Source organism: Chinchilla lanigera, unplaced genomic scaffold (genome assembly GCF_000276665.1).
Source record: "Chinchilla lanigera isolate Chin_1 unplaced genomic scaffold, ChiLan1.0 scaffold00055, whole genome shotgun sequence".
NCBI lineage: Eukaryota > Metazoa > Chordata > Mammalia > Rodentia > Chinchillidae > Chinchilla > Chinchilla lanigera.
Genome location: NW_004955456.1, coordinates 15274875 through 15301385, shown reverse-complemented (window position 1 = coordinate 15301385; position 26511 = coordinate 15274875). Strand labels below are relative to the sequence as shown.

Below are 26511 nucleotides of genomic sequence, written 5' to 3'. Positions count from 1 at the left end.
GCGCGCCCACGGCCGCACGCAGGCCCCGCTCGCTGCAGAGCCTCTTCGGCCTGCCTGAGGCGGCGGGCGCCCGGGACCCGCACGACAACCCCGTGCGCAAGAAGAAGGCCGCCAACTTGAACAGCATCATCCACCGCCTGGAGAAGGCCGCCAGCCGCGAGGAGCCCATCGAATGGGAGTTCTGAGGGCGCGGGCTGGGCCGGCACGAGCATCGGGTCGGGTCGGGTCGGGTCTGGTCGGGGTCTGGTCGGGTCGCCCGGGCCAGCCCCGTGGGCCGAGGCCGGAGCCCCGCGCTGCGCACTTAGCCCTGCGGGCCACAGGGCAAAATCGCCATAGGCCAAGGTGCATATAGAAAACAAAGGAGCATTAAGCCCAATCTATGTCGTGTTTTCAAGGAAGAAAACGGAAAATGTGTAGTCCAGCTTTTTTGTACCCTGAAGTGTTTTTTTTTTTAATTGCCCTAAGTGATTTCCACAGGTTCTGGAATAACTCTTACAGCTTTTGCCTTGTGCCCTCCTCTTTCGTGTGGGCTTTAAAAAAAAAAAGAAAGAAAGAAGTCAAACCCACATATTAAAAGGGGGCTTTTTATCTGCCATCTAATGGCTTCAGAGCGATAATACACTATTATCTTCTTAAACCAGGAAAAGGGGGGAGGGGGGATTTTTCAGAAAAAAAAAATTTAAAAAGTTTTTGTAGCTGTTCAGTTGCCACTAAGAGATTGCACAGTCAAACCGACTCTAAACACACTAGTTTGGATTCCTAAATATTTTCAAGAAAAGAATCTCGTTTGAAACTTTGAATTAAAATAAAAACGCATTTACTCCACATATTTTTTAACAAAAAGAAAAGTCACATCAGGAAACTTATCTGATTTTTGTGGTAGCTGATGTAGTGTTTTCTTGTACGTGAATAGAATCCTGACATGTAGTGCACATTGATCCATAGCTTTAACTGACCCAGGGCTTTTGCTGCCCAGGGTTTGTTTAATACACTCCATTCTAGGCCAAATCAGGACAAAAAGAAAAGATCCGAATCTAGGTATTTTATAATCTGCTTTTTAACCTCTAACCGCAGAGCACGCTGATCAGACCTCATATCTGGGAGGTTTAGGAGACAAGTTAGAACTGTAGCATGTACCCGTTCATTTTGTTTAATTTATGGTGTCTCCGTCTGTGTTCGTGCGTCCGCGCATGTGCGAGCATTAAAAGACAGGAAAGAATAGGCCGACAAGGTCGCAGCAGGCAGTCCTGGGGCCCGGCAGCCCCACCCTATCTTTCCTTGACACAGAAGGCACCTCACCTCACACCACTCTTCCTGGGCATCTGATGGACTGAGCCCCCCCAGGGAAGATGCTCCCTGGGCCTGGGCAGGGCTGGTGCACATGCGCACTCCCTCTTCCCCTCCTTCCCACCACAAGCACTGATGACCCTGTCGAACTCGTGGGAAGCTTCCTTCCCTACAGAAGAGAGGACGTGGCGGTCTGGGCCCCGCTCCCACCCTGCAGAGACGGCCCAAACTCACCAAAACGCTGACCGCTCTTCATTTCCAGACCAGACCATTGGCCCTTCATTCATTTCACCTCTTGGGAAGTTCTTTTATGCACAGTTTAGGGCAGTCTAAGTACCAATCAGAAGTCTAACTTGTCTCTGATTCCTCCTGTTGTCTATGTGTATATGCGTGAGAATAGAGGTGGATGAGAGTGTGCGTGCGTGCGTGTGTGCAATTTTATACGTCTGTGTATTTTCTTAAGTACCTGTGCACACATAGAGTGCATTACTGCCACCTTTTTCAATAAGCTGTTTTATCAGTTATGGCTTCTACAAGTTTGCTAATTTAGACTCCTTTATTGCCATATCTTTAAACTAACAATAGATGATTTCGGTATATATATATTTTTTTTTGCTTATTTATAGGTGCTGTATTTTATTATCTGATTGTTAGGAAGGGATGAAAGGGGCAAATATTCTTTAGAGGGATAGACTGCCGGCAGTATTGGGTATAATTTACAAGATGTAGTTGTCATACTGTATATTACTGATTGAAAACTTTTTGACCGTATTGTGTATCATTGAAACCTTTGTCTTAGGTCAACATCTTTGGATGACATTTTAATGGTGCATTCATTATTTCTTAAGTTTAATTAATATACTTTTTTGATTTGGGGGGGTGGGAGGGAGTTCTAATTTTAAAGGTATGCTCCCGCTATTACACCTCAGTGTGCTTGTTATTACTTAACTTGTAGGACTTTGACTGTAAGATGTGAAACCACATTTCTTGCATGATGTTTTAGAAATTATGTATTTCATTTACAGTCTTTTTAACCTGCAACTGCAGCACTTAGTTCAAGTTTTCACAAACTTAAGAGTCACTACACTAAAGACAATGCCTTTTCATGAATAAGAAGTACTCAGAAGGCTCTAGGAGGCTGGGAGGCAGGCCCTTTGTTTGTCTTTGGACAGTTGCATCATTTCTGAACTTGACATCTTGGTTCAGTGAGAAGAGGATCCACAATGGAGGTGCTTAAGGGGAAGCAGATTAACATCCAGCTGGCTGCTGCAGGTGCCGTAGGAAGAGTGAGTTCATGCCAGGGGCCCTTAGGACAGTGAGGGGCAGAGCCACTGATGGTACTGTGGTGTTGTCTCCACAAAAACCTCAAGGGAACTTTGTCATCATGTGTGATGAACCTCTAAATACCTATTAGAATAAGAAGCAGGGAGTTAACTGTTAGGCTAGTATTTTAGTTTCAAAGGCATGACTGTTACCAAGGTGTTAAATCTGAGGAAATTGGAAAGTCTAGCTTTGTCAGTCCTCGTGGCCAAATGGTAATAGTCTAGCACAGCCACTTTGGCTCTTCAAACAATTAATTCATTGTTTGTTTTGTATTTCTTTACTTTTGAACTGGGTTATTGTTGATTTCCATCCTCATTCTGTCTTCTGCCAGACTTACATCTGGGTGCTCGATACAATCAGTGGGTTAGATTTTGCTTGTGAACGGATCTATTTTGTATTTTTTCTTTGTTATTTATTTGTTTGTATGGAGATCCTAATCTTATGATCTTTTGTGTTAAGCTAGCACTGTCTGTAGTACTTCTAAGATCTGCCACTAAATAACACAGAAACCTGTGGAGGGGGAGCAGCCCCCTCCTTATTGGGCCCCTCAGTTTGAGTCTAAGGGTTCATCTTTCATCTTGATAAGCAATATTCAAGTGCCTTGAACAGCACCCCTCTGAGTGGTTACCTTCCACTGGCTGGCCATCCAAGCAGCAGCTCCACAGGCAGCCAATCCTCCTCTTTACTCTCTGTCAGCTTAAAAAGCTGATGTGTACCTCTCCCCAGGGGAAACAGTTCCATATAAAACACTAACACTTAATTACAAGCTCCATTATACCATTTTAAATGGCTTCTTTTTTGTTAATTGGAGACAACATTCATAACTAGAGGTCTCTGCCATTACTTAGCTGGCTAAGTGGGGGCCCAGCATCAAATCAGTGTTTGCATCTGGCCTCTTGACCCTTGCGTCCTGCCCAAGTCCCCTTGTGGTATCTGAGACGTATGGGTTCTGTCCTGGACCCCTGTCTCCTCACTTTTGGCCCAGCCTAGCTCCCACGTTACCTCCTGTCTGGAACTTCAGGATCAGTCAAGATGTCTGATTTTGGTCCACCAGACTTACCTTCCTTAGAAAGGGTTGTATAGCCATTTAGATGAACTTGGTTCTTCTAGGCAACCAGCCTGAGGAACACTGTGACATGAAGTGGCTTCTGTTCCCATCCTGGGGTAGGTGCCCTGGGATGCAGGCTTAGAAGAAATCTCTGAGAAATGCCAAGATCATGACTCATAGGACTACTGCTAAGCATGCTGCTCTGGGAAAGCAATCAAGACAAAAGATAGCAGCTCTCGGCCTCCCCAGGACAGCTCCTTGTGCCCCTGAAGTATAAACGCCTCCCTATCCAGCTTCCTTCCTGTTGGCCTCAGTGTGTCTCCCCATGTAAAAAACTATCTGATGTGGCTCTAGTGGTACAGGCACATTGCTAATTTAGGAATTGGTGTTCTGTGCTCTTCTCATGGCCAGGAGAGAGCCTCCCTGACCCCCAGCACTCCACAGATCCACATGGCCCACGCTTATACCCTGTCTGCTCCTGGCTAGGGCCAAGGTCATGGTGCTGCAAACCAAGCAGGGAGTAGGTTGTATGTGACCTAGAGGAGAAGCTGTGGACTGCCACAGGCCTGCCCTCACATGGGAACTAAAGTCACCAGCAAGCTCATCCTTGGGCAGATGCCTTCCCTGCTGCAGCTGGACTGGATGTCTGTGTTCCTCTGGAACGCACATCTTTTCATGCCGGGGTGATCAATGAGCTCTGGACAGTCTATGCAATGGCTTTCATTCCTCTACTTTTAGGAAAACAAATCTACCTGGAAACAGCAGAGGAGTCAGGGAGATCTACAAATGTCCTCCTGGGATTAGCACAAAATGAAATGGAGTTGGTCGCTAACTACAGCTTGAGCCTTTGCCTTAAATGTACTGTGACAGGTGCCTACAGAAACAAGCATCTGCCCTTAGTCGTTCCAAGGCCAGCCTCTTGCAAGCCCACTATGCAGGGGAAAGAGCAACACAGAGACTAAGGGTGTATGGTGAGCTTGCTGGGCTCTTAGCCACAGTACTTTAGGCTGGAAATGTTCTCACTGCTGGGATGCCCCTGTTCCTTCCTGGATGTTCCCCCTCATCTTCCCACTCCTCATTTGACCCCTTCTACCTCACTAACCTGTGGTCTCCGCTTGATGTCACCTGTCAAGGCCAAGGAGGCTGGGAGGTGAAAACAGCTTGAAGCATGGCAGACATGAGCTTCTCAGCCTGCTAGGCAGGATTTTTGCCTCTCTTGTGAGCATGACATGACCAGACGGCTGGGCCCTGCAAGACACATGGCTTTTCCTCGTGACACTCACCTGTTCTTGAAGTTCCTGCAGTTCCTGCAGCTGTTTCCTTTGTAGGCAGGGGTGACTGCAGGCCTCAGAAGACCTTGTCTTTGGTCTGCCTTTGTGTCCTGCACTTTTCTGCACAGCTGTTAAGATCCATCTCAGCCATCCCTGTTGCCCTGAGCTCACCCAGACAGCCACATGATCATGCTTCCCCAGCAACTCTGTCGCTTTCCATGTCTTATCTCTGGCACTGGGGTCATGACTTTGGTCTCTGAATCTCTTGTAGGCATCAAGTATCTTTAAAGATAGGTGAGGACATAGGGCTTTCTCTATCCTGCCTGCCAGGTGTTCTTCCCAAAAGAATTTTCTAGTTTCTGTTCAGTGTCAAAGATGACCAGCTGTCAGGGCTGCTGGTTGAAGGTGGGTCCACCCACCACGGTGGCCAGGGTGTTGCAGTGGGAAGTGGGACCGTGCTGAGGATTTGTATCATTATTCTGTGCCTGGGCACCGTGCAGGAGACACTCACACTTGGAAATCCCTGTGGTGCTCCTGCTGTGGTTTCACTGGGTCCTTGACATTGAAGAAGCCTCATGACCACCGAGGCAAGGCTCCTGTCCTGGCTGGTTAGATGGTGGCCCAGGGTTCTAACATGGCTCGGCTGCGTCTCCCAGTGGGCTGTGGGACAGTCTGGCCAGCACACTTGCATACTAAGAAAGCGGTCCAGTTTGACAATGTCATTTTCATTCCCATCAGTTTTGCCTTTTTTGTAGATGAAAACTACCAGGGAAAAAGGGAAAACAGATTTCCAAATAAAATTCCAAAAAGATCCAGCCTATAAATCCTTTGAGATGGGCTGAAAGCTAAGGGCCAAGACCCAGGGGGATCAATCAGGATGCAAGAGGAGAGGGTAGTAAACCACAATATAATGGGTCGGCCCAAAAGCCCTAGTGGCCTGCGTTCCTAATCAGGGAAGTAAAAGGAAAGCTATTTCCTCCCAACTACCTGACTCCTGAGACCTGCCCCCCTACCACCACACTGCACCTACCACCCTTCCTCTGCCATTACCCCTCCAAAGATTCCAGTCCACGCCATCAGTGGCATCTCGAATTTTCATTTTTGGATGAAGTGACATTTAGCTTTAACAAGACATTTCCAAAGCGCCTGGTCTCCTCCAAAATGCTAACTTTAAAAGTGCAGCATTATAGGTGAAGCATCCTGAAGAAAAGCTAGTGAGAGAAAGACATTAGGCTATGCATAAATGTGCACTTCCCCCTCCCTATTACTCAACTTTTTAAATGCCTTTAAGTTTAATTGATCACTTTCATTTCCTCATGTTAAGGAGTAGATAGTCTGCGTTACTGTAATTTCTGTAGTGTTTGGGCTTTAATTTCTACCACAAAATATGCTATATGCTATGTATCAAGCTTTCTGTGATCAGAAAGGAAAGGTGCCTTAAATCCCAATGTCACAGTTCTTTCCCTATGGAAAATAATCAGAAGCACAGTGTATGGAAGCATTGGGACTTCCATTAGCAAAACAATACACCACACAGCAAGACGCATTGAGGTGGCAAGGGGCTGTTTTTTGTTTTATAATTCCTCCCCCCTTTCTTTTTTTTTTGTAGTTTGCTTTAAACAGAAAGCACTTAAATAGATGACTATGTGTAAAAGCTCGGTGCAATAGAAACAATGTTTGTTCGGTTTTGAAAGATAGCACATTGCACACCAAATGAACTCAAAGCTTTAGACCAGGATGATTCAGGTTGTGGCTGAGTTGTGTTCACTGTAGTCCATGTGTTCATGAACTGAAGGGGAAACGGGGCTGCCGGCCCCTGCGGTGACCCAGCTGCCCCTGCTGAGCTGAGCGGGCTGGGTCTGTGGGCTCAGCCAGATCTACTGGCCTGGGTGCAGCAGGGTGGGGTGCCTGTGATTGAGCAGCCGAGAGCCTTCCCGAGTGTCAGCCCTTCCAGCACTTAACCTTGTCTTGTTGAGACGGACTGACTGCTACTGACCGACAGCGTGCATGAGGATGGTTATAAAAGGATGTTTCCTTGAGAAAGAAAAAAATTTATTTCTATCCTCTTCTATTTATTATTAGGTTAATCATTTAAGTACTTATCAGGAGTGTGTTGTTTTGTATTTTTGTCATTATTAATGCTTTTTGCTATCACTCCAGTGGTTACTGTCCTCTGCTCCCCCCCCACCCCCAGAAGCTAAGAGTCTGGGGATATGCATGGGGAGGGGCAGAAGGGGAAGGGGTTCTCCAGCAGAATCAGACACCTGTCTCCTGTGTAGCCACTCAAAATATTGGTGGTCTTAACTGTTTGAATGAGAGTTGGTGAATGCAAAGCTACCACGGTCAGGAAGGGCCGAGGGGCAGATCGATTGCTCGTGAGGAGCTACAGAGGAAATGGGAAAGCCAAGTTCAGTTCCCCAAAGCCTCCTAGAGCCTCTGTTAAGACTTCTGGGTTCATGAAGGTTCAGCGAGCCCTGGTCAGAGAAGGTACAGTGGCCCGACTGAGACCATCACTTCTGAGCGGGAGAGCGGTTTTCTGCAAGGCCCGCATGGGTTGCTATATTTTAGTTGGTTTCTGTTATCCTTGTCCTGGCGCATAAAGTTGGTCAAAAGTATCCTGTGAAGTGACAGGTGCTTCTTAGCACCGCCAGTGGCTGGAGGGCTCAGCCTGGGAAATTGTGGGCGAGAGAGCCCCTTTCTCTCCAGGGCAGGGAAACACGGAGGAAGCCTGGATGTGGAGAAAGAACTTACTGTGGTTAGAGAAGCACAGTCATAAGACACTCAGTTCCTTGCTCCCCAGGCATGGGGGAGGGAGTCCACCTCCCCAAGGCAGGTTGGACTGCTGCCTGTGCCCCCAAAGGGTCACCTACCCCAGACCCACATAGCAGAGCATTTCTTCTCTGCTATGACTTGTCCCCTTGTCTGAAATCTTTGGGGTCCTGATTTTGTTCCTATCTCTGGGAGGGGGGAAAGCCCTCCAACGAGGTGATTGCCCCATCTCCCCAAAGGGTTTTCATTTTTTTCTAATTAGTCTATGCATTTCTCTTTCTCTCCCTCATTCCCTCTGCACCCCCATTTTCTGCCTTTTAACGGGCATCTCATGTCCCCACCCTCCAAGACTCTTCAGAAAATGCTGTGCATTTTGGAGACGTGAGAATTCATTCAAAATTCTTAAAGCAGTTGAGAATAGCTTGTTATAAAAAAAAAAAAAAGTGGGGAAGAAGATGACAAGGTAGTTTCCCCCACGTCCCTTCCCACAGAGTAAGAGACCTAGCTCTTTGCATTTGTGCAATAACTACTTGTGGTGAGAGCGGGTAGCGTCACGCTCCTGTCCAGACTACTAACACACAGCACAAGACTCATGTCACCAAGCGGTGACCTCTGCAGACAGCCCTTCATAAGCTCAGCTCCCAGTGCTTTGTGGTGTCTTACATTTTAGCAGTATTTTATATTTTCTGTAACGCACTAAGTCTTAGATGTTTTCTAGAGCTTGTTTGTTAATACAATCACAGATTTTCCCCCCTTAATCCTCACAAAGACCCAGTTGACCAAAAAAGAAGAGAGAGGAAAAAAAGGCGTCATTTTTGTACAAATAGCTTTGAGAAGCCTCTGTCGCTGTGACTCATCTCTGATAACATTTTAGTTCTTGCTACTTGTTTTCCACATTGAGTCAAAGTTGATCTGGCTGGCATGGGGGTGGGGGAGACACCCGTCGGCCCCTCAGCGTTGTCCCTTCTGTCTTTGGTTAGCCATACAATGTTTGTTCTCAGCACTGTACAACGGTCCCTATATGATATGGAGAAGCAATATCACTGAAACTCACACCATGTATTATTATTATTCACTAGCACCCTAGGTGTGATAATTGAAGTAAATATCTTTTATACAAACACAACAACGTGTGGGTTGTTTTTATTTAAAGTGCTCTGGCCTGAGGAAAAGCAGCAAACGCTTTCATTTGGGTCCCAAGGGCAGCTGGAGAATGGCTGTTCTCCCCACGTTCGCCTTCCAGTTTATCCTCTGGCGCGTAGCTTCTGGCAGGTGTTGGCAGAAACGTGGGGTGTGGGGCTGGCTGGCCTGTCCTCAGGTCCCTGTCCTCAGAAGCACTCCCTAAGAGCCTGCCTTCCTGCTTGCTGTCGTCACCCTGACTGTGTGCCTTTGAACTTGTACACTTCCCCGTGTTGGCTTCCTTGTCTGTCAGATGTCGGCACTATTACTTGCCCTTCGATGTGTTGTGAGGACCAGGAATGGTGGCCCATCTTGCTGACTGCAGTACTGGGATGATGGTAGAAGCCAAAAAAACAGGGCTTGAGGGCCCTGTACAAAGCCTGTCACACCTGCTCAGTGGCCTGGCCTCAACTGCAGTAGGAGTGTCTTGCTTTGTCCCTGGCTGCTGATGTGAGGAAAGTCAAGCCAGGGGTGCCAGCTAACGCTGGCAAGGGAGTGGGGAGAGGGAGGAGGAGCAATGTCTGTGGCTTTCTGAGATGGGCCCTCTTTCTGGCTGGTGCTGGCGGGAAGAGGCGCCAAAGCCCTGCAGAGTTGGTTGTGAGGCTGCTGCACATGTGTGTGACTCGGGATGATTCTTGTGTTGTACTGGGTGTGAAAAGAATTGCCACCCACATGGTGTGTAACTATTAGGGTGGTTACTTGGTTGCGTGTTAATTTGGAGATTTTAGAATGTGAACCTCCCTTGTGCGATGCATAATTGTGAGCTCTCTCCAAATGAAACCAATTCAGTCCTCCCTCCAGGGGGACTCGCGGCATGAGACTGAGACAACCACTGTGGGATGTGGGTATTGCTAGTGCTGCCTCCCAGTGCCAGCCCCTCCCGTAGAAGAAAATAGCCAGAAACCAGAGCTGGCAGAGCAAGAGGAACCGAGTTCCCCCTGTGCCTGCCACTGGAGGGCACCCTACTCCAGGCTGATTGCTCACCTCCAGCACTGGGCCTTTCTGCCTTCCACGCAGCTAAGTGAACCTGTAGGAAATTGTGAGCTGCTTTGCTGCTCCAAGGAGACACAGTTGCAGATAAGCAGGTGGCCGTGTCACTGCAGCACGCTGGAGCCCAGGAGCTGTCTGCAAGGATCCTGTCTCATGCTGACCAGGACTTCCAGTGGCCACCTCAGGCTGGGACTCCTTCACCATGGTCCTAGCGCCTCAGCTTGGGGCACATGCAGCCTGCTGGTCCCCATTTCCACTTGCCACTGGTTCCTGCAAGGTAGCAGAGACCTGGACCTCAGCTTGCTGAGCCACCCAGGGAGCTTGGAAAGTTCTGGAAACCACTGGGACATTGGCTGGGACCCAGCCTGCAGGCCGCTGATTCCGGTCTGATCACCCAGTGTGGAGCCGTTTGCTGTAACAGTGGGAGACACAGCCTGTGCTGGCCTTGGCCAGGCATTGCTGAATTCCCGCCCTTTCTGTGTAGCTCATACTCTTAGAATGTCAATGGCAAGGGCCTTGTATCCCACAAGTAAAATTGTGGACACCGAGCATGGTGGCATAATCCCAGCACTCTGGGATCACAAGTTCAAGCCCCACCTGGGCAACTTAGCTAGATCCTGTCATAATTTTTAGTAAGATCCTGTCATAATTAAAAAAAAAAAAATTGAAAAGGTCTGGGTATATAGCTCAGTGTGAAGGCCCTCGGTTCAGTTCCCTAGTACAATAAAAAACAAACAAAAAATGTGCAGACAAGTACAGCAAAGCTGCTCTCTTGGGGGCCATAGTGAGTGCCATAGAGAATGAAGTTTGAAGACCACTCCTTTGTGCAGGGAGGCACTGAAGTCATCCTTGTGGTCAGGTGCCGCTTTGCAGTCTCAGTGGTCTTTTATGAGCTGGCAGCCTTGGACAGGTCTCAGTTGACACTCAGGACATCTTTTACAGAGAACGGATGAATCTGACTTCCTGGCACTGCAGTGTCCCGCTCTGTATCAGGGACTGTAAGAATGGCAGGCTAGCGCTGCGATGCGGCTGAGTGGCCTAGTCCTTGCCCAGCACTTGCAAGGCCGTGGGTGTAATCCCCAGAACTGTGCAAAGGAAAAATAAACCAAGCTCTCAGGGCTGACGGGGAAAGAGTAACACAGCTAGAAACTGCTCAGCAGCGTCTCGGTGCATGTTGGTTCCAGTTGACAAGTGTCATTTCATTGTCTTCTGGTTGCTAGAGCAGCTCCCTTGGGTGAGGGTTTTTTCTACCTTGTGCCAGTGCAGGAGGGCTCCCTGGGTCTTTGTGAATCTGGCCTACTCCAAACTGGGCACTCAGGTTACCCAGGGAGCCAGTGCTGCCAGGGCCTGACATGGCCATCAACTGGTGGGTGCTCAGTTTGGGTAGCACAGTCCTCTGCAGAACTGCATGCTGAGAACAGGCAGGGTGGCATGGAAGGAGGGTGAGATACCCTCTCACTGACTCCACTGTATGGCTGATAACAAAACTGGAGCTGGGTGTGCTAGTGCACACCAGTTATCCTAGCACTGTGGGAGGCTGAGGCAGGAGGATCACAAGTTCAAGCCAAGCCTGGGCAACTTAGCAACTAAAGTGAGATGCTGTCTCAAAAAGGCCTAGGGATGTAGCTCAGTATGAAGGCCCTAGGTTCAATCTCTAGTACCGACCCAACAAAAAAGAAAAGAACAAATTTTTTTTTTTTTTTTTTTTTTTTTGGTTTTTTTCCAGTACCAGGAATCGAACTCACGACCTTGCGCTTGCCAGGCAAGCACTGTGCCGCTGAGCTAAATCCCCAGCCCCAAGAAAAGAACAAATTTAGATGTGGAGGTCAGCTATGCTGGGTGAAGTTGTTCCCTCTGTGTGACATTTAGGACTCTGTGTAGTTGAGTGTCCACAGCCAGGCTTGGGGTGAGGGGGCCCAGCTGAGGAGGTATGTACTCACTGGCATGGGCACAGGGAAACCGTGGGCTATGGCAGATCTGAGGTCTACCCTGGGTGGGGCCAAGTGTGGATTAAGTACTTATCTGGTCCCCAGAGGACCAACTGGCCCTGCCAGGCTCTGGATGCCTGTGCCTGGCCAGTTCTGCCCCCACTCGGGTCCCTAAATTCCTGGGAGCCCCTGTGCCTTCCAGCTGGAGGAAATACAGGTCCCCTGCTGGGTAGAATCCACTCCACTGTGTGCCACTGCCCCTTGCCCTATGGGGACAAACCAGGAGCTCACCTTCCAGTGGGAGGGGTTAGACAAGATGCAGTAAATAAACAAGGCTCAGGGTGGCTTAGAAGGTGATCTGTGTTGTAGGAGAAAAATAAGACAAGGAGGTCAGGAAGAACAGGTAAGGCATAAAGCTTCAAACCAGTCAGGGTCAGCCACCTAAAAACCTAGCGTCAGGACAGTCTCGGCAGAAGTAAAGGGACAGGCCCCAGTGATACAAAGGTCCTGTGATGGGAGCACGTCCCGAAGCCAGCCTGGCTGCAGCGAAGTGAGCAAGGGGAAGACAGAGCAGCAGTGGGTCACAGAGGTGAGGGAAAGGCAGAGCCCTGTGGCCCTGCAGGCCCTGCAGGGGTTTGGCTTTTCCCTGCGCAGTGGAGCCATTGGACAGCTTAGCTGAGGGCATCTGGCCACACTTTGTCCAAGCCTCTGTCTGCCTGTTGCTGCAGGACTAGACCATGGGTAGAAGGGAGGCCACCGCAAATCTGTTGCCATCTCTGAGACAAGAGGTGGCTGTGATAGGGACCAGGTGGTGGCCGTGGTGAAAAGGGACCACATTTGGGATCTGTTTGGAAGGTGCAGCCAAAAGTGGAACTTAGGGCAGGTTCAACGCAAGAAGTGACAGGAAACTGCAGATGACTCCCGGGCTTTGGTCTGAGCCACTGGCAGTAGCCCAGCCCCAGGGCTCCTAGACAGCAGGTTTCTTGAGAGGAGGCTGACTCAGGCAGGAGGGGCTTCCGACTTCAGTTCTGACTCACTAAAGTTGAGATGCCTGGTAGACAGGAAGGGAAAGATGAGGGCAAGGAGAGGCATGGGCAGGAGATGCACAGTGGGACCTCACAGACTTGTAGACATCGTCCAGTGGGCTGGGCCTACAAGCATGAACACCATGCTTATACACTAGGGCAAGGGAGGTGCTAGAGCTGCTGCTGCAGGACAGGGGAAATTGGCTGAGGACACCTTGCAAAGAGGTGCTCAGGCCCCCGAGGAGAGGAGTGGCACCAGCCCCGAAGGCACCTCCGATCACCGTGGGGATGGGCCATGCGCAGAGGGGTGGGTGCCAGTGCACCACCCACCCAGCCTGCAGGTGGCTGACCTAATATAACAGGGTCCCCCCCCTCTGGAAAGCTAGGGGCACAGCACCCCAGGCCTTGCCACCTGACTCTCATACGCTGTCACCCTGTGCCTTGTCTTGAAGTGGTGGCATCCAGCCGCCGTAGGCTGTGAGCTTGATGTTGCTCTACTGTCTTCTTACCCTCCATGAAATGCACCCTCTAGAAAGCCTTTCAGAGTCTCCCAGAAGGATGGGGTCCTGTAAACCTCCACAATGGAAGGGGACTCCCTCAGCTGTCAGAGGCGGGCCAGCCAGCCTTGTCTCCATCTCCTGTGTGGCAGGCTGTGCCCGTCCATCCCCGTGCTTCATGCTGCTCAAGACCCTGCCTCTTGGCAGGGCATGGTGGTGCACACCAGGGGTCCCAGCATGCTGAGAGGTGGAGGCAGGAGAATTGCAAGTTTGACCCCAACCTGGGCCGTAATGAAACCGTGTCTCAAACTAAACAGTAAAAAAAAAGAGCCGGGGATGTCGCTCAGTGTCTCGGTGTAGCTCGGTGTAGCTCGGCCACAGGTAGAGCACCCTGTACTGCAAAAGAAAAGACCCTGGCTCTTGTACAGGTCCCAGGTCCCTCACCACCACCAGCTTCTACCCACTGCTGGGTGCCATCCCTGGCAGGCCTGTCAGAGGGGGTACCCCACCCACAACACTGCTGCCACACCGTGCTCCCCACCCCCTGGACCTCTCCCAGCAGCCTGAGCCCACATCCTCATCACTCACCCAAGTCCCCATTCCCCTCAGGGTCTGACCGTACTAACCCCTGACTCCTCCGCAGCTTCCTGCCCTTGCTTCCTGGGGTGGCTCCATGAGCTTCCGGCCACTATCACTGTAACACTGTGGACTTCTTGTCTGCTGCTGGGACCTCAGCCACCCCTGGGCCAGGGACTCGCCAGCCTCCATCTCTAGCCTCAGGCCCCAAGTACACATCCCCACCACACATGTCCCCTTAGTTGTCCACTGACACTTTCTGTATCTATCCAGAGCCCAACCCAGCTGCTGCCCCCTCTCCCACTTTGTACTTCCCCTCCCCGCTCTACACAATGATGGGGTCCCCCTGACGTCACCAGTGCCATGCCCCGGGCTGTGCTGCACAGGTCCAGTGGGTTATCCACAAGCTCATGAACTTCCTAGAGGTTGGGCCCGGAATTCAGCCCAATTATGACCATAGCCTGATCCATATGTCCCATCCTGCCGCAGAGGAGGCAGAGAGGGCCTGCATGTTCTGCAATAAGGTCTGTAGCTGAGGCCCTTCCCGATGTGGGGTGATGGATCCCAGGCACGGCCTGGGTCGCTGGGCTCTGGGACATTGTGCAGGCTCCTGTATGCAACACTGAACCCAGAACCCTCACAAAGAGCTACATCCCAGCCCTTTCTGATTTTTTGTTTTGTTTTGTTTTGAGAAAGAGTCTTCATAAATCACTAAGTTGCCCAGGCCAGGCTCAAACTTGCACTCCTCCTGCCTCAGCCTCCCAGAGTGCTGGGATTACAGGTGTGCACCACCACACACAGCCGGTCACTTCCATTTCTGCTACACACATACAGCAGCCAGCCCTCAGCATCCTGCAGAGCCCCCTCCTCGGGGATGGCTCCCCAAACACTCAGCTCTGCACTGGGGATCTCCTGAACTGTGCCCCAGGTCTGGGAGTGTTGGTGGCCGTAGGACCTACAGGCCATTACCAAGATGGGCAGGGCTGCCTAGGACCGAGAGGCTGCGCTCCAGCCCTTGCACGTGTGCACATCACCCGCGTGCACAGGGGCTGCACGCCCCTGTCCCACAGCAGGCCCATGTGTCTGCTAGGTGGCCACACTGGGCGGCCACAGGCTGGCAGGTGCAAGCAGCAGGCTGACCATAGGCACCAGCGTTCCTTCTGTGGGGGTGGCAGTCACCCTCCCTAGGCTGCCCACATCCAGTCCTGTCCCTCTGTCCTCTTCATTGGGCCTTGTCCAGGGCTCTGTCTCCTGACCCACAATATCACCCCTGCTGGCACCTGCTCCTGCTGAGGGCTGGTACTGGGAACTGCCCAGCCGCCTCCCTCGGCCCGGGCCCTTCACCTCTGTTACTGTCACCCAGTGTCCTGCTAGCTTCCTGCTTGTCCCCTCTCCCATTTCACTGTGACTTCTGTCCATCTGCCCTCCTGAGCATGCCCGGGACAGCAAGGTAGCCAGGCATTGTGCTTTGTCCCCATCAGGGGCTACTAAAGCCCCGTGGGTCACCAGGCCCAGACCCAAGGCTGTCACAAGCAGCTCTCCCTCCGTGGACCCGTCTGGCTCAGTACAAGGAAAAGAAGCCGACGTGGGGCCTGAGCAGTGAGAGTCTGTGTGGAAAAGGCTAAGCGCAGGCGATAGCCTTGGGGCCGGTCCCACATAGGGACACCCCAGTTCTTCACTGGTAACACAGGGACCATCTCTTCCCACTGATCCCACTGTTAGGAGGTGTGGGAGGGAAGTGCTTGGTGTTGAGTGGCCACCAGGAGATGGAGCAGTGGGCTGAGGCTAAGCTGTCCCCGCGCCAGGCACTGTGCTGTCAGGACAGTGGGTCTGCACACCCCCTAGGAGGGGACAGGACCCTAGGCCAGTTCCCTGCAGAGCGCACAGCCTGGAGCCTTTGGGCACTTCTGCGCCCACAGTGCCCCCTGGTGGGTACAAAGCCCTTCGTGGGTCTCAGTTACGCTCAGTGACGCTGACCGCTGACCCTGACCAAAGGTTGTTGTCACCATTTTACAAAGGAGGATTAGAGAGGGTGCTGCAGCTGCCCAGAGTCACAGCCAGTGGAGTGGAGCCAGACCCACTCTTGGGCCCACCTGGCTGCCAGGCAGCTGAGTGTCTGTGGCCACTGGTGGCGCCAAGGGCCCGGCCTTGACAAGCTTCTCACCATGCCCACCCTGCTGCAGAACAAGACAGTCCAGATAGTCTGGATTTGCCTGATTGCTAAGACAGCCCCTGGCTCCTGGAATGGGGGGGAGAGGGACAGGACTGTGGGTCAGGGGACCCCAGGGGCCATCGTTTCCCGCTTTGCATCTGGTGCCTATTGCAAGTAGGGATACCCTCCCTCCCTACCCCCACTGCACTTCCCCTGCCTTCCTCAGCCCCTCCTACCCCTAGATACCCCTGGTCATTATCTCAGAGCATCAGCCCTGGAAGAAACTTGGGGCTTACTGGGAGAAATGGGGCTCCTTGCCCTGCTTACAGCAACAAAATGAAGCCCAGGGAGGGGAGGGCCCTCGGAGTCTCACAGTCTTAGCAGAGCCAGGGTGCTCCTGTTTCTCCTTCTCCCACCTGAAATGCTGGGGATTTCAGGAGCAGAGGGTGCTTGGCGCCGGAGACGCCCTCTGCACAGGCCTAACAGTGGCTTTGTAGGCTTTTTAACTCTGGCACCCCTGCTTGGGGTAGGGCTGGAGCACGCCAAGGGTCCCACCAGGCTCCTCTGATGCCACCTCTCCCTCTGGCCGCAGGGCGCTGTGCGGAGCTACAGGTCCACATCACCGAGGCCATGGCCACCACCGCTGAGCAGAGGGAGCTGATCGCCCGGCTGGAGCAGGACCTCAGCACCATCCAGTCCATCCAGCGGCCGGACGCCGAGGTGAGCCCTGCCGTTCCCTCCCCACTCCCCAGTGTCCTTGCAGCCTTCCAGATCGGCCGCCACTTCCCAGGCAGTGAGGGCAGCGGCCCCTCCCCCGGCCCGGGGGCTGCCCCCACATTCTCCGCTTTCCCTGCTCACCCCTCTCCCATCTGGGGACACCACAGCCCAGGGCTCCCTCCGACTGGCACAGTGTGCCCTGTGCCCAGGCACAGGTGTGTCCCCTGCCCCGGGGCTCTGGGCAGAAGCACAGCCGGGATCACACCCTGGATCTCAAGGGCCCCAATACCAGGGAGGCCCAGGCCAGCTGAGAGGTGCTGCTGGCCTCGCCTCCAGGCTCACGCAGGCCCAGCCTTCTCTGCTTTGGTGGCCCTGGTGCAGGCTCCTCCTGCAGCCAGGCCCACCGCCTGCTCCCTGCCCACCCTGCAAGGTGACTCAGTGCCCACTGTGTGGGGGCACCCCTTCTCTCACCCGCAGGGTGCCGCTGAGAAGATCCCAGAGCCCATCAAGGAGGCCACGGCCCTGTTCTATGGTGAGCAAGGACTGAGGAGCTGGGGTTCCTGGATCCCAAAGAACGTGCCGCTCCCTCTCAGGACAGGGCCCCACCCCCGCAGCGCGGCGGCAGCTGTACAACGCAGCAGGCCACCCCACCACCCCTAACCCTGCCAGTGGCCTTGGAGCTGAAACCCAACCAGAGCTGCATGGCATTGGAGGAGAGACGGCTCTGTATACTGGGGCTGGAACCCGAGGCCGCGGGGCCAGGACACAGGGGGAGCCTCCCCAGGTCCCTCAGGGCCCCTTTGCTTCACTGAGGGCTGGGGCCCGGGCCTGGTAGATTCAGGGGCTTCGCATCCAAGCACAGAGCAAGGGGAAGGGGCTCTAGGCACACAGGCCTCATTCTCGGCTCTCAGCACCCCCGCCCCCACTTGTCCCTTCCGCTTTGCCAACCTGCTCAGCACCAGGCAGACAGCCTCTGCCCCACAGCCCGGGCCCGGAATCCCTCAATGCTGGGCCGCACTGCCCAGTGCTCCCCGCGGGACTCTGCCCACCCTGTCATCCCAAGCCACTCTTTGATACCTCCTAGGACCGGCAGCACCAGCCAGTGGCTCCCTCCCCGAGGGCCAGGTCGATTCGCTGCTGTCCATCATCTCCAGCCAACGGGAGCGCTTCCGGGCCCGGAACCAGGAGCTCGAGGCTGTGAGTGACACCCCTCTGTCCCTCTGTCCACTACATGCCTCAGACCTGGGCCATAGAAGGGGAAGACACAGGCTTAGGAGATAAAACTGCCACAGCCCCTAAGCCACGATGGGGTTAGAATTATCTGTGCAGTCAGGGAAGGCTTTCTGGGGGAGGCCATGCCCTGCTGGGACTTGAAAGAAGGAAGTGCTCAAGGACACAGGGCTGGTCCCAGGTTGCAGTGAGAAAGCACAAGACACAAGACAGAAGTGCAGGTGGGCTCCCTCCTGCCGGGATGGGACACCATGAAGGGGATGCAGGGGAGTGGCACTGTAAGAGTAGAGGGTAAGATGGGTCACTCAGGTATCCAGTGCAGGACAAAAGGCTGGGCAGGGGCTAGGTGAACCACACAGGGACAGTCAGGAGCTGCACGGGTTCAGGAGAGCAAGGAGCCCCAAGAGCACGCGCTGCCCAGGGCCCTCCAGAGCCTTCCAAAGGGGCATAAGGAAGGGGGCCCCTGCCCAGATGTCCAGAGCTGCATGGCGCCCAGCCAGGGCATGGTGCCGCCTGGGCAGCAGCCTCAGCACCCGCAGAGATCCAGGCCCCAAAGCAGATGGGCCCAGAGGGCGCAGACAAAGGGAAGCACGAGGGGTCCCAGCCAGGGCAGAGCTGTCCCTGAGGCATGGTGGACACAGCGCAGCAGCACCCGAGTGAGACCAGAGGAGCACCTGGAGGTGACACCTAACTGGTCTTGGGGCTCTGCAGACCCCGTCTGCCACACAGGGCCAGCCCAGGGACCCCGCCACTGACCTACTCCCAGTGGGAGCAGAACTAGGCAGATAACAGGCCAGGCTGGCGCTGTGACCAGGGCTGATGGGACCCAAGCTCAGGCACAAGCAGCTCTACGGGAGGGGCCGTGGGACTCCCCATCGGGGCTGCCTGTGCGCCTAGGCGGTGGACTGGGAACACCCCTGCTGGCTGCTGGAGACTGGGGACACCACGTTGTAGAATACTATGCAGCCCATACTAGAAGGCCTGTCAGAGGAGAAAAAAGTATCTGTAGTATCCCAGCTTTTGCTGTCAAAACACAGACTTTGTCCAAGTCCTTTGTAAAGACTGTGGTGAAACACGCTAACAGAAGACAAAGCGTGCCATCCTGACCACCTTTGGATACAGGGATGGTCCGTGCACATTGTCCAGCCATCCCCACCTCCCACCCTGAGCCTTCACCTCAGGGCACATCTGAAGCTTCACCCATGAACAGGGACCCCCGTCCCTTCTCCCCAGCCCATGGGAACCACTGTTCTACTTCCTGTCTCTGTGCACTTGGCTGTGCTGGGAGCGCAGATGACAGAGCCATGCAGGATGCGTCCTTTGGTGACAGGCTCGTTTCACTTGGCATCATGTCCTCCAGCTCATCCAAGTTGTAGCAGTGTGAGAGGGCCTTCCTTTTAGAGGCTGAATAACAATCCCTTGTAGGTGAACGTCACTATTTTTTTTGCTGCTGGGGATTGAACCCAGGGCCTTCACACTGAGCTACATCCCTAGCCCCTTGCTTTGAAGCAGTGTCTCACTAAATTGCCGAGTTTCCCAGACTGGGCTCCAACTTGTGATCTTCCCGCCTCAGCCTCCCAGAGTTCTGGCATTCTGGGTGCACACCACCACACCCGGCTATCCACCACATTTCATTTATCCATTCACATATCAGGCCCTGGGGTGGCTTCCAGGTTTAACCGATTGTGAATAATGCTACTGTGAACACGGGTGTACAAATATTTCTTCAAGACCTTGTTTTTCTGTTCTTTTGGAGATATTCCCAGAAATGGAATTGCTGGATCATATGGTAATTCTTTGTTTAATTCTTCAAGGAACTGCTATACTACCACGTACTTTTTTTGTACTGCTTGAATTTTGAGTGTGTTAAGGAAACGTTCCTTCAAACATCTGAATGAATTGAAAGCGAGAACCCATTTCCCCTTCCCTGGCAAACCCTAAAACCATGTAGTGTCTGATTCCATTCATATGAAATGTCCAGAACAGGCAAAGCCTAGAGACAAGAAATAGACCAGTGGTTGCCAGAAAAGGGAGAGAACGGAATGGGGAGTGACTGCTGACAGCTTTGGGGCTTCTCACTGGGGTGATGTCTTAGAATTAAATAGTGGGCATGATGTGAATACACTAGCCGGACGTGGTAGCACACCCATGTAATCCCAGCTACCTGGGAGGCTGAGGCAGGAGGATGGCAAATTCAAGCTCAGCCTGAGCAATGCTACAACTCAGTGAGACCCCATTTCAAATAAGGAAGGGCAGTGCTAGGTCTGTAGCTCAGTGTGAAGGCCCTGGGTTCAATCCCCAATTCCATAAAAGGTCATTGAATTAAAAAGGGCTAGGGAAGTAGCTCAATAGTACAGTACTTTCCTGACATGCACAAGACTTCGGGCTCAATCCCCAGTACTGAGAAGAAGAAAAAATTGTGACTATACTAAAGATAACTGACCCGTACACATAAGGATGGTGACGTTTGTGTTGTGTGAATTACGTCTCAATAATTTTTAGGGAAGCTGGGTCTGCAACTCCGGGAAAGCATTTGCCTAGTGTGTGCAAAATGATAATAATTGTTGTCAGGCTAATAATACCAGAACCAAGCAACGAAGAAACCCGTGGGAGAGCTGCCAGGGGCAGGACCCGGGAGGGAAGGGACACTTCCCCGAGTCTGGCAGGTCCAAGCTCAGGCCAGGGCCAGGGAGGGGCCGGCAGCACCCAGCCCTGCCCATTGCCCGTGCGCCTGCCCACTGGCCCACAGGAGAGCCGCCTGGCCCAGCACACCATCCAGGCGCTGCAGGGCGAGCTGGACAGCCTGCGAGCAGACAACATCAAGCTCTTCGAGAAGATCAAGTTCCTGCAGAGCTACCCCGGCCGGGTGAGTGCCCACCCCACGTTCCCCCCGACCCCCACACAGGTGGGAGGGGCTGGCAGCACCCCAGAGATCACAGGGTCAGAGGCAGTGATCTGCTGGCCAGCGCTAGGCTTGGGGACCCCCATCCCTGCCTCCGCTCTTCAGAGTGGAGCCCCATAGAGATCTGTTCACCAGAGTCAGCCAGGAGGTGGCTCCTGTGAAGTGGGGGTGATCCAGTAGGCACACCCACAAGATCTGGGTGTTCCCCCATGCTGCCCCTGGCCTCTCAGCCCCCAGCCTTCCCAGGGACCAGCATGTGCATGGAAACCGTTCTGTGACTGAGGGGGAGACCCCGTGGGTGGTAAAGAGGGAGCTAAAATACTCAAGGCCCAGGCTTCCTGGGACCTCAGCCCAGCATTCCAGCCCTGCGGGCAATCCCACCGTTCAGCTGGAGCGCCATCGGCCACCAGAGGGCGCCTAGACTCCACAAACTAATGCTGCTCACATTAACTGTTTTGTTCTGTTTTGGTTTTTGTTTTTTGTTTTTTGAGATAGAGTCTTGCTATGTAGCCAGGCTGGCCTGGAACTCATGGCAATCCACCTGCCTCAGTCTCGCAAGTCCTGGGATCACAGGCATGTGCCACCATGCCTGACTGCTCTTGTTAACTTGGTGAAGGTTTCTCCCAGGTGCCTGCCTGCCCCCCAACAATCCCAGCTACACAGGAGGCTGAGGCAGGAGAATCATTTGTGTCCAGGAGTTCCACAGCCAGCCTGGACAACATAGTGAGATCCCAACTCAAAAACAAAAACCAAGACAGACACCACCTCAGTTGTCTTGTCCCTTCCAGCCCATCTGGGCCTTGGTTCCCCAGACGGGCCCAGAGGTGAGGTGGCCTTGACCCTGGAGGAAGAACTCTGGCCCCAAGCCATGCTCCTGTGACACTAGCCACCGGTCACATCCTGGCCCCCTCCCCCACCTGTGCGTGGCCAATGAGGAAACTGTCTCCACTGTGATTCTGTCTCCTGCCTTCCCTTGGACACTGGCCCCTCCCATCGCGCCTCAGGCAACTGAGTCCTCTCTCCTCCCCGTGCGCAGGGCGGCAGCAGCGACGACACGGAGCTGCGGTACTCTTCCCAGTATGAGGAGCGCCTGGACCCCTTCTCCTCCTTCAGCAAGCGGGTTTGTGAACCCAGCCCCCAGGACAGGAGGGGGCAGGCAGGCGCAGGCTGTCTGGACTCTGGGGAGACCCAGTCCCCCGCCCGCCTGCTTCCAGCCTACCTGTGGGCAGGCAGATGGACAGGGCGGACAGATGGCGCCCTAAAGATGCACAGTACCGTAGGGGCCCTGGGCCTGCTGAGGAACGCAGGTGTCTCTCGAGCTGAGGGCGCAGCATGGGACAGGTGGGCCCGGCGGGTGCTGTGGGGACCAGCAGACCAGCACGGGGGTCCCAGCGCCCAGTGTCAGGTGGCCAGCGGTGAACTTGCCCACAGTCAGGACAGGCATCAGATTAGCACTGGGCCCTGGCCTCTGCAGGAAGAGCGGCCCATGCATGAGCAGTGCCCCTCTCTGCATGGGGCCCTCTGGGGTCCTTTCCCATTGTCCTGTCCCCACAGGAGCGGCAGAGGAAGTACCTGAGCCTGAGCCCATGGGACAAGGCCACACTCAGCATGGTACGTCCCGGCCCCTGTGCCCACCCAAGACAGACCAGAGCTTCTGTCTCGGTGACCTGGTCACCTGCTCTTCAGCCCCTTCTGGAGAAGGCCCAGGGACCACTCAGTGCCTTCCCACGCCCTGCCAAGCGTGACCTGAACAAGGTCCCCTCCCAACAGCACTGCTCCAGTGGTTCACTGCAGGTTCTGGGGTGGGGCTGCAGGGGGCGCCCTTCCTCAGCCATCTTACAGCCCTAGTGCCCTGCCTGTCCTCGCAGTGTGTCAGCCCCCTCCCTCCCCTCCTAGACCTGGGCCCTGCCCCACCCCACCCCAGCCTTGTCTGCTCCTAGGGCCGGCTGGTTCTCTCCAACAAGATGGCGCGCACCATCAGCTTCTTCTACACACTCTTCCTGCACTGCCTGGTATTCCTGGTGAGTGGCCACCCAGGGGTGTCACCTGGCTCCCCCACCCCACCCAGCAACACCCTCAGCCCTGAGCCATGGCTCTCCCTTGCAAGGGCTTAGACCTGCCCTGGGGACAAGGAGCCAGCCAAGGGGTCCTACTGTCCCCAGGGACACAGGGGCCTCAGTCACGGGCTGCAGCCAAGCAGAGGCCTGGTGATGCCTCTGGGTCCATCATGCTGCAGCGGCAGCACGGGCCGTGTGCATCCAGCTCACAGTACCCCTGCTGTTCCAGGTGCTCTACAAGCTGGCCTGGAGCGAGAGCGTGGAGAGGGACTGCGCTGCCACCTGCGCCAAGAAGTGAGGGCCCCCAGCCCTACAACCGCAAGCCAAGGCCCCCAATACCCCCGGAAACACTACCAAGCTCCCTAATATGATCCCTGCTCCTCCACCCTCATGCTGGTGCACCCCAGCCCCTACCTGTCGCAGGGTACACCCCTGATCCTCCCGCTCCCATCCCCTCACACATCCCTCCCCCCGTTATACTTGGCCTCAGCAAAAGTTTCTGTGCCCCCAGGTTTGCTGACCACCTGCACAAGTTCCATGAGAATGACAACGGGGCAGTGGCTGGTGACTTGTGGCAGTGACCCTGGAGGCCTCGCCGCGACAGTTATGGCTGCATCCCCACCCCTGCTTGAGCAATTGCTTCTAATGACTTAGGCTTTCCCAGAACCCCTCCCCACATGGAAACTGTCCTTTTCCTCAGCCCAAGAACTGGGGTCCTGGGGTCCCTTGGAAGAGTATCACCACCACATCAGGCCCCCCAGGTCCAGACAGCCCCCAGGGCCCAGCCAGGCTGAACCATCACTCCAGGCTCCAACCGCAGTCGGGCCTCTAGCCCGGGTGGCACAGAGCCCTGGCTATGACACCATCAGTCACCACTGATCCTGGCAGCAGTGGGGCTTTGGGCGCCCCCACACCCCAAAAGCAAGAACGCCCCTTCCCTCGAGGCCAGCAGGCTTTGCGTTGAGCCCCTTCCACCTGCCTTGGTCACCAAGCCTGCCCTGAGAGCGTGGGTTAAGCAAGACCGAGTCTGCTCACCACTACCACAGGGGAAGCCCTCAGGATGGGAGTTTCTAGCACCCCTCCCTGTCCCTGTCCCATCATTTCTGCTTTCTTCTTTAGCAAGGTCTTCTGGTTTCTAGATGAGGAAGCATCTCAGTCCCAAGAACAGGTTCAAGGGCAGGTGCCTCTCGAGTGGGCACCTCTTCGGCCCGGGCAGGTCTTCCTAAGTTAGGTTTGCGCTTGCACGTTCAGCTTTGCACATTCAGAATAAATAAACCACAGTTGCAGCCACACTGGTGTCCCGTGCTCTGTGACTCCTGGGCTCTGGGACCCTGGGGGTCTGGAGGCCTGGAAACTGGGTTGGCCCAGTGATTTGGGGCATGGCCCTGGCACACAGGGGCATTGCTCCCATCTGCCTGTCCCCAAGATTTCTGTGAGCCGGTCCAGAGTATGGCTAAAAGCCAAGCCTGCCCTGGCTGTCTCTTGAGCAGACATGCAGCCCCATCAGAAGGGGAAACCTGTTTCTTTCTTCAAACGCCATCTGACTGGCTGTGGCTGGGAACATGACGTGTCTCGGCAGCTCTACGTCAGTGCCTGGGGAAATCCCTGCTTCCCTTTCTGTGCCCCTCAAAGCCGTGGCTGGCATCATCCCCCATCCCAGTGGCCTACGAGGTTGGCTGCAGACCCTGCTTGGCCCTACAGTCCAGCAGGCCACGGCCCTCTGCACCCCCTCAGGTTTCGTCCTGAACTCTCTGGAGCTGGGGCATCCAGGGGCCCGTCTTTGGGGTCCCACCACCAGCACCCCTCATCATCTGCTCCCTCAGAATTTCGTTCAAGGCTCCAGAGCCTTCTGCCCTCAGGGACCCAGGATAGACCTGTCCTCTCTAACCCCAATTCTTGTCCCCCGCAGCAGCTGCTCTTGGCCAATCACAGCCCCTCGCCTCCCCCTTTCCACATCTCCCATCAGTTCCTCCTTGCTGGCCAGAGTCACTGGGCAGACAGCGCCTCCTCACTTCCTCCTCCTGGGGAATCAGAGCTATTGTCTTCCTGGCTCCCCCATCCCAGGACCCCCTCCGGTCACAAACAGCCCACGGGCAAGCCCAGGGCACATCTTGGAAGCAGGTTAGTCCACTGCTGGGCAGGCTGCCCATCTCCCAGGAGGGTGGGATCCACAACCAGGCTGCTCCAGGCAGAGTAAAGGAGTCTGTCGCTCTTTCTCTTCCTCTCTCTCTGCTGGCAGCCAGCCCCCCCACCGCACCCCTCCCTGCCCAGCCTCATTCATAGCTGTCCTGTTTCCCAGGCGCACATCCAGCCTGTGTGCTGCTGGGATCGATGGCTGGACGGTCGCCTAAGCTTTCATTAAGTGTTTGCCGGCTAGCTCCTGCGAGGGGGCAGCTGGTACCAGGGCCTCGGCCAAGGACTGGCTGGCTTCAGTGCCCCCTTGGAGGGCAGTGCCAGAGGTGGTACTGGGCAGCAGGTCAGGGGTCCAGTGTCACCAGCCCACAGCTCCCCTCCAGGGGCTATCCTTTCCATCCCTAAAGAAAGAACTGACCCCTGCTCACTCTGCTTCCTGGAAAGTCAGAGATGAGATGGCTCTGGGAGAGGTAAAAAGCACTGGAAAAGGTCAGAGGTCAGGTCAGGGAAGGCAGCAGATGGAGACAGTGCCAGGAGGGAGCCAGCAGCAGATCACAGAGCCACTGCCAGAGGCCCCTGGGGACTGAAGGCCTGGAGCAGGGGGCAAGGAGAGACAGGAGAGGAGAAGGTGCCCGGGGAGGGCTCTCACCTCTGCCCACCCCTTCTCCCCTGCACCACCAGTTCAGGGCCTGGTGGCGGCCCCAGCACCCCCAGATTCAGACCATAAGCGCCTTCGAAACCCTGCAGGGCTGATTCCTTAGCCTGGCTTCTCTCTACCTTAACAGCAGCTGATTTCTGCCAGAAAGCCAGATGGGGTGAGGAACCGGGGGTGTGGTCCCCCATGAGCACGCACGACCTCCAACACCTCTCCCAGAGGCGCCAGTCTCCCCACCACGCAGAAATTGGGGTGTGGAACCCTGCTCGCGAGGCCCCCACCCTGGGGTCCGGGGGCGATTTCCCGAGCTTGGAGGGCCGGAGGGAGGGGGCGTGGTACTCGCCCTCCGGATTTATGAGAACCAGACACAGACTTCCTCCGTTGCGACATCTGCGCCTTCTCGAAGCTCCAATTGTCCCCGCGGCGAAGGGCCCCGCCATAGCGTCGCCCCGGCCTGGCGTCAGTCACCGCGGGGCCCGATCCGCGCTTCCACGCGGGGTAACCACCCCAACCCACCCCGGGGCTCCAGGAGACGCTTCGACCCAGGAGGGATCTCTGCACCCGGGCTGGGGCAGGTTCCGCGACACGGAGACCCCGGCTCCTGACGGGGCGACTTTGGGCCGGTTCCCAGACCCTGTAGCCCCAGAACCGGATGATCTCTGCCCGCGCCGGGGCCACCGACCCAGCGCGCGCAGCTCCAGCCCCGCGGAGGGGGTGGGCCCGGAGCGGAGCAGGGCAGGCAGGGGTGGGGCCTGGGCTGGGGGCGGGGCCC

At 54.8% G+C, this 26511-nt stretch overlaps 2 protein-coding genes across 2 annotated transcripts in view; both read left to right on the top strand.

Annotated features, from left to right (window-relative positions):
• The window catches only part of Cux1 (cut-like homeobox 1), a gene marked incomplete in the record, with an annotated part of 344274 nt that extends 335450 nt beyond the window's left edge, over positions 1 to 8824 (top strand). The window contains 1 exon segment of the mRNA XM_013520550.1: positions 1 to 8824. Within this exon segment, the coding sequence (XP_013376004.1) occupies positions 1 to 185 (185 nt within the window).
• A 16165-nt stretch (positions 8825 to 24989) lies between these two features.
• LOC106149874 (translation initiation factor IF-2-like) overlaps positions 24990 to 26511 on the top strand; it is a 6177-nt gene continuing 4655 nt past the window's right edge. Inside the window, exons 1-2 of the mRNA XM_013520519.1 lie at positions 24990 to 25072; positions 25870 to 26484. Of these exons, the coding sequence (XP_013375973.1) occupies positions 25926 to 26484 (559 nt within the window). The 5' untranslated portion in view covers positions 24990 to 25072; positions 25870 to 25925. The remainder of the gene's footprint in view (positions 25073 to 25869; positions 26485 to 26511) is intronic.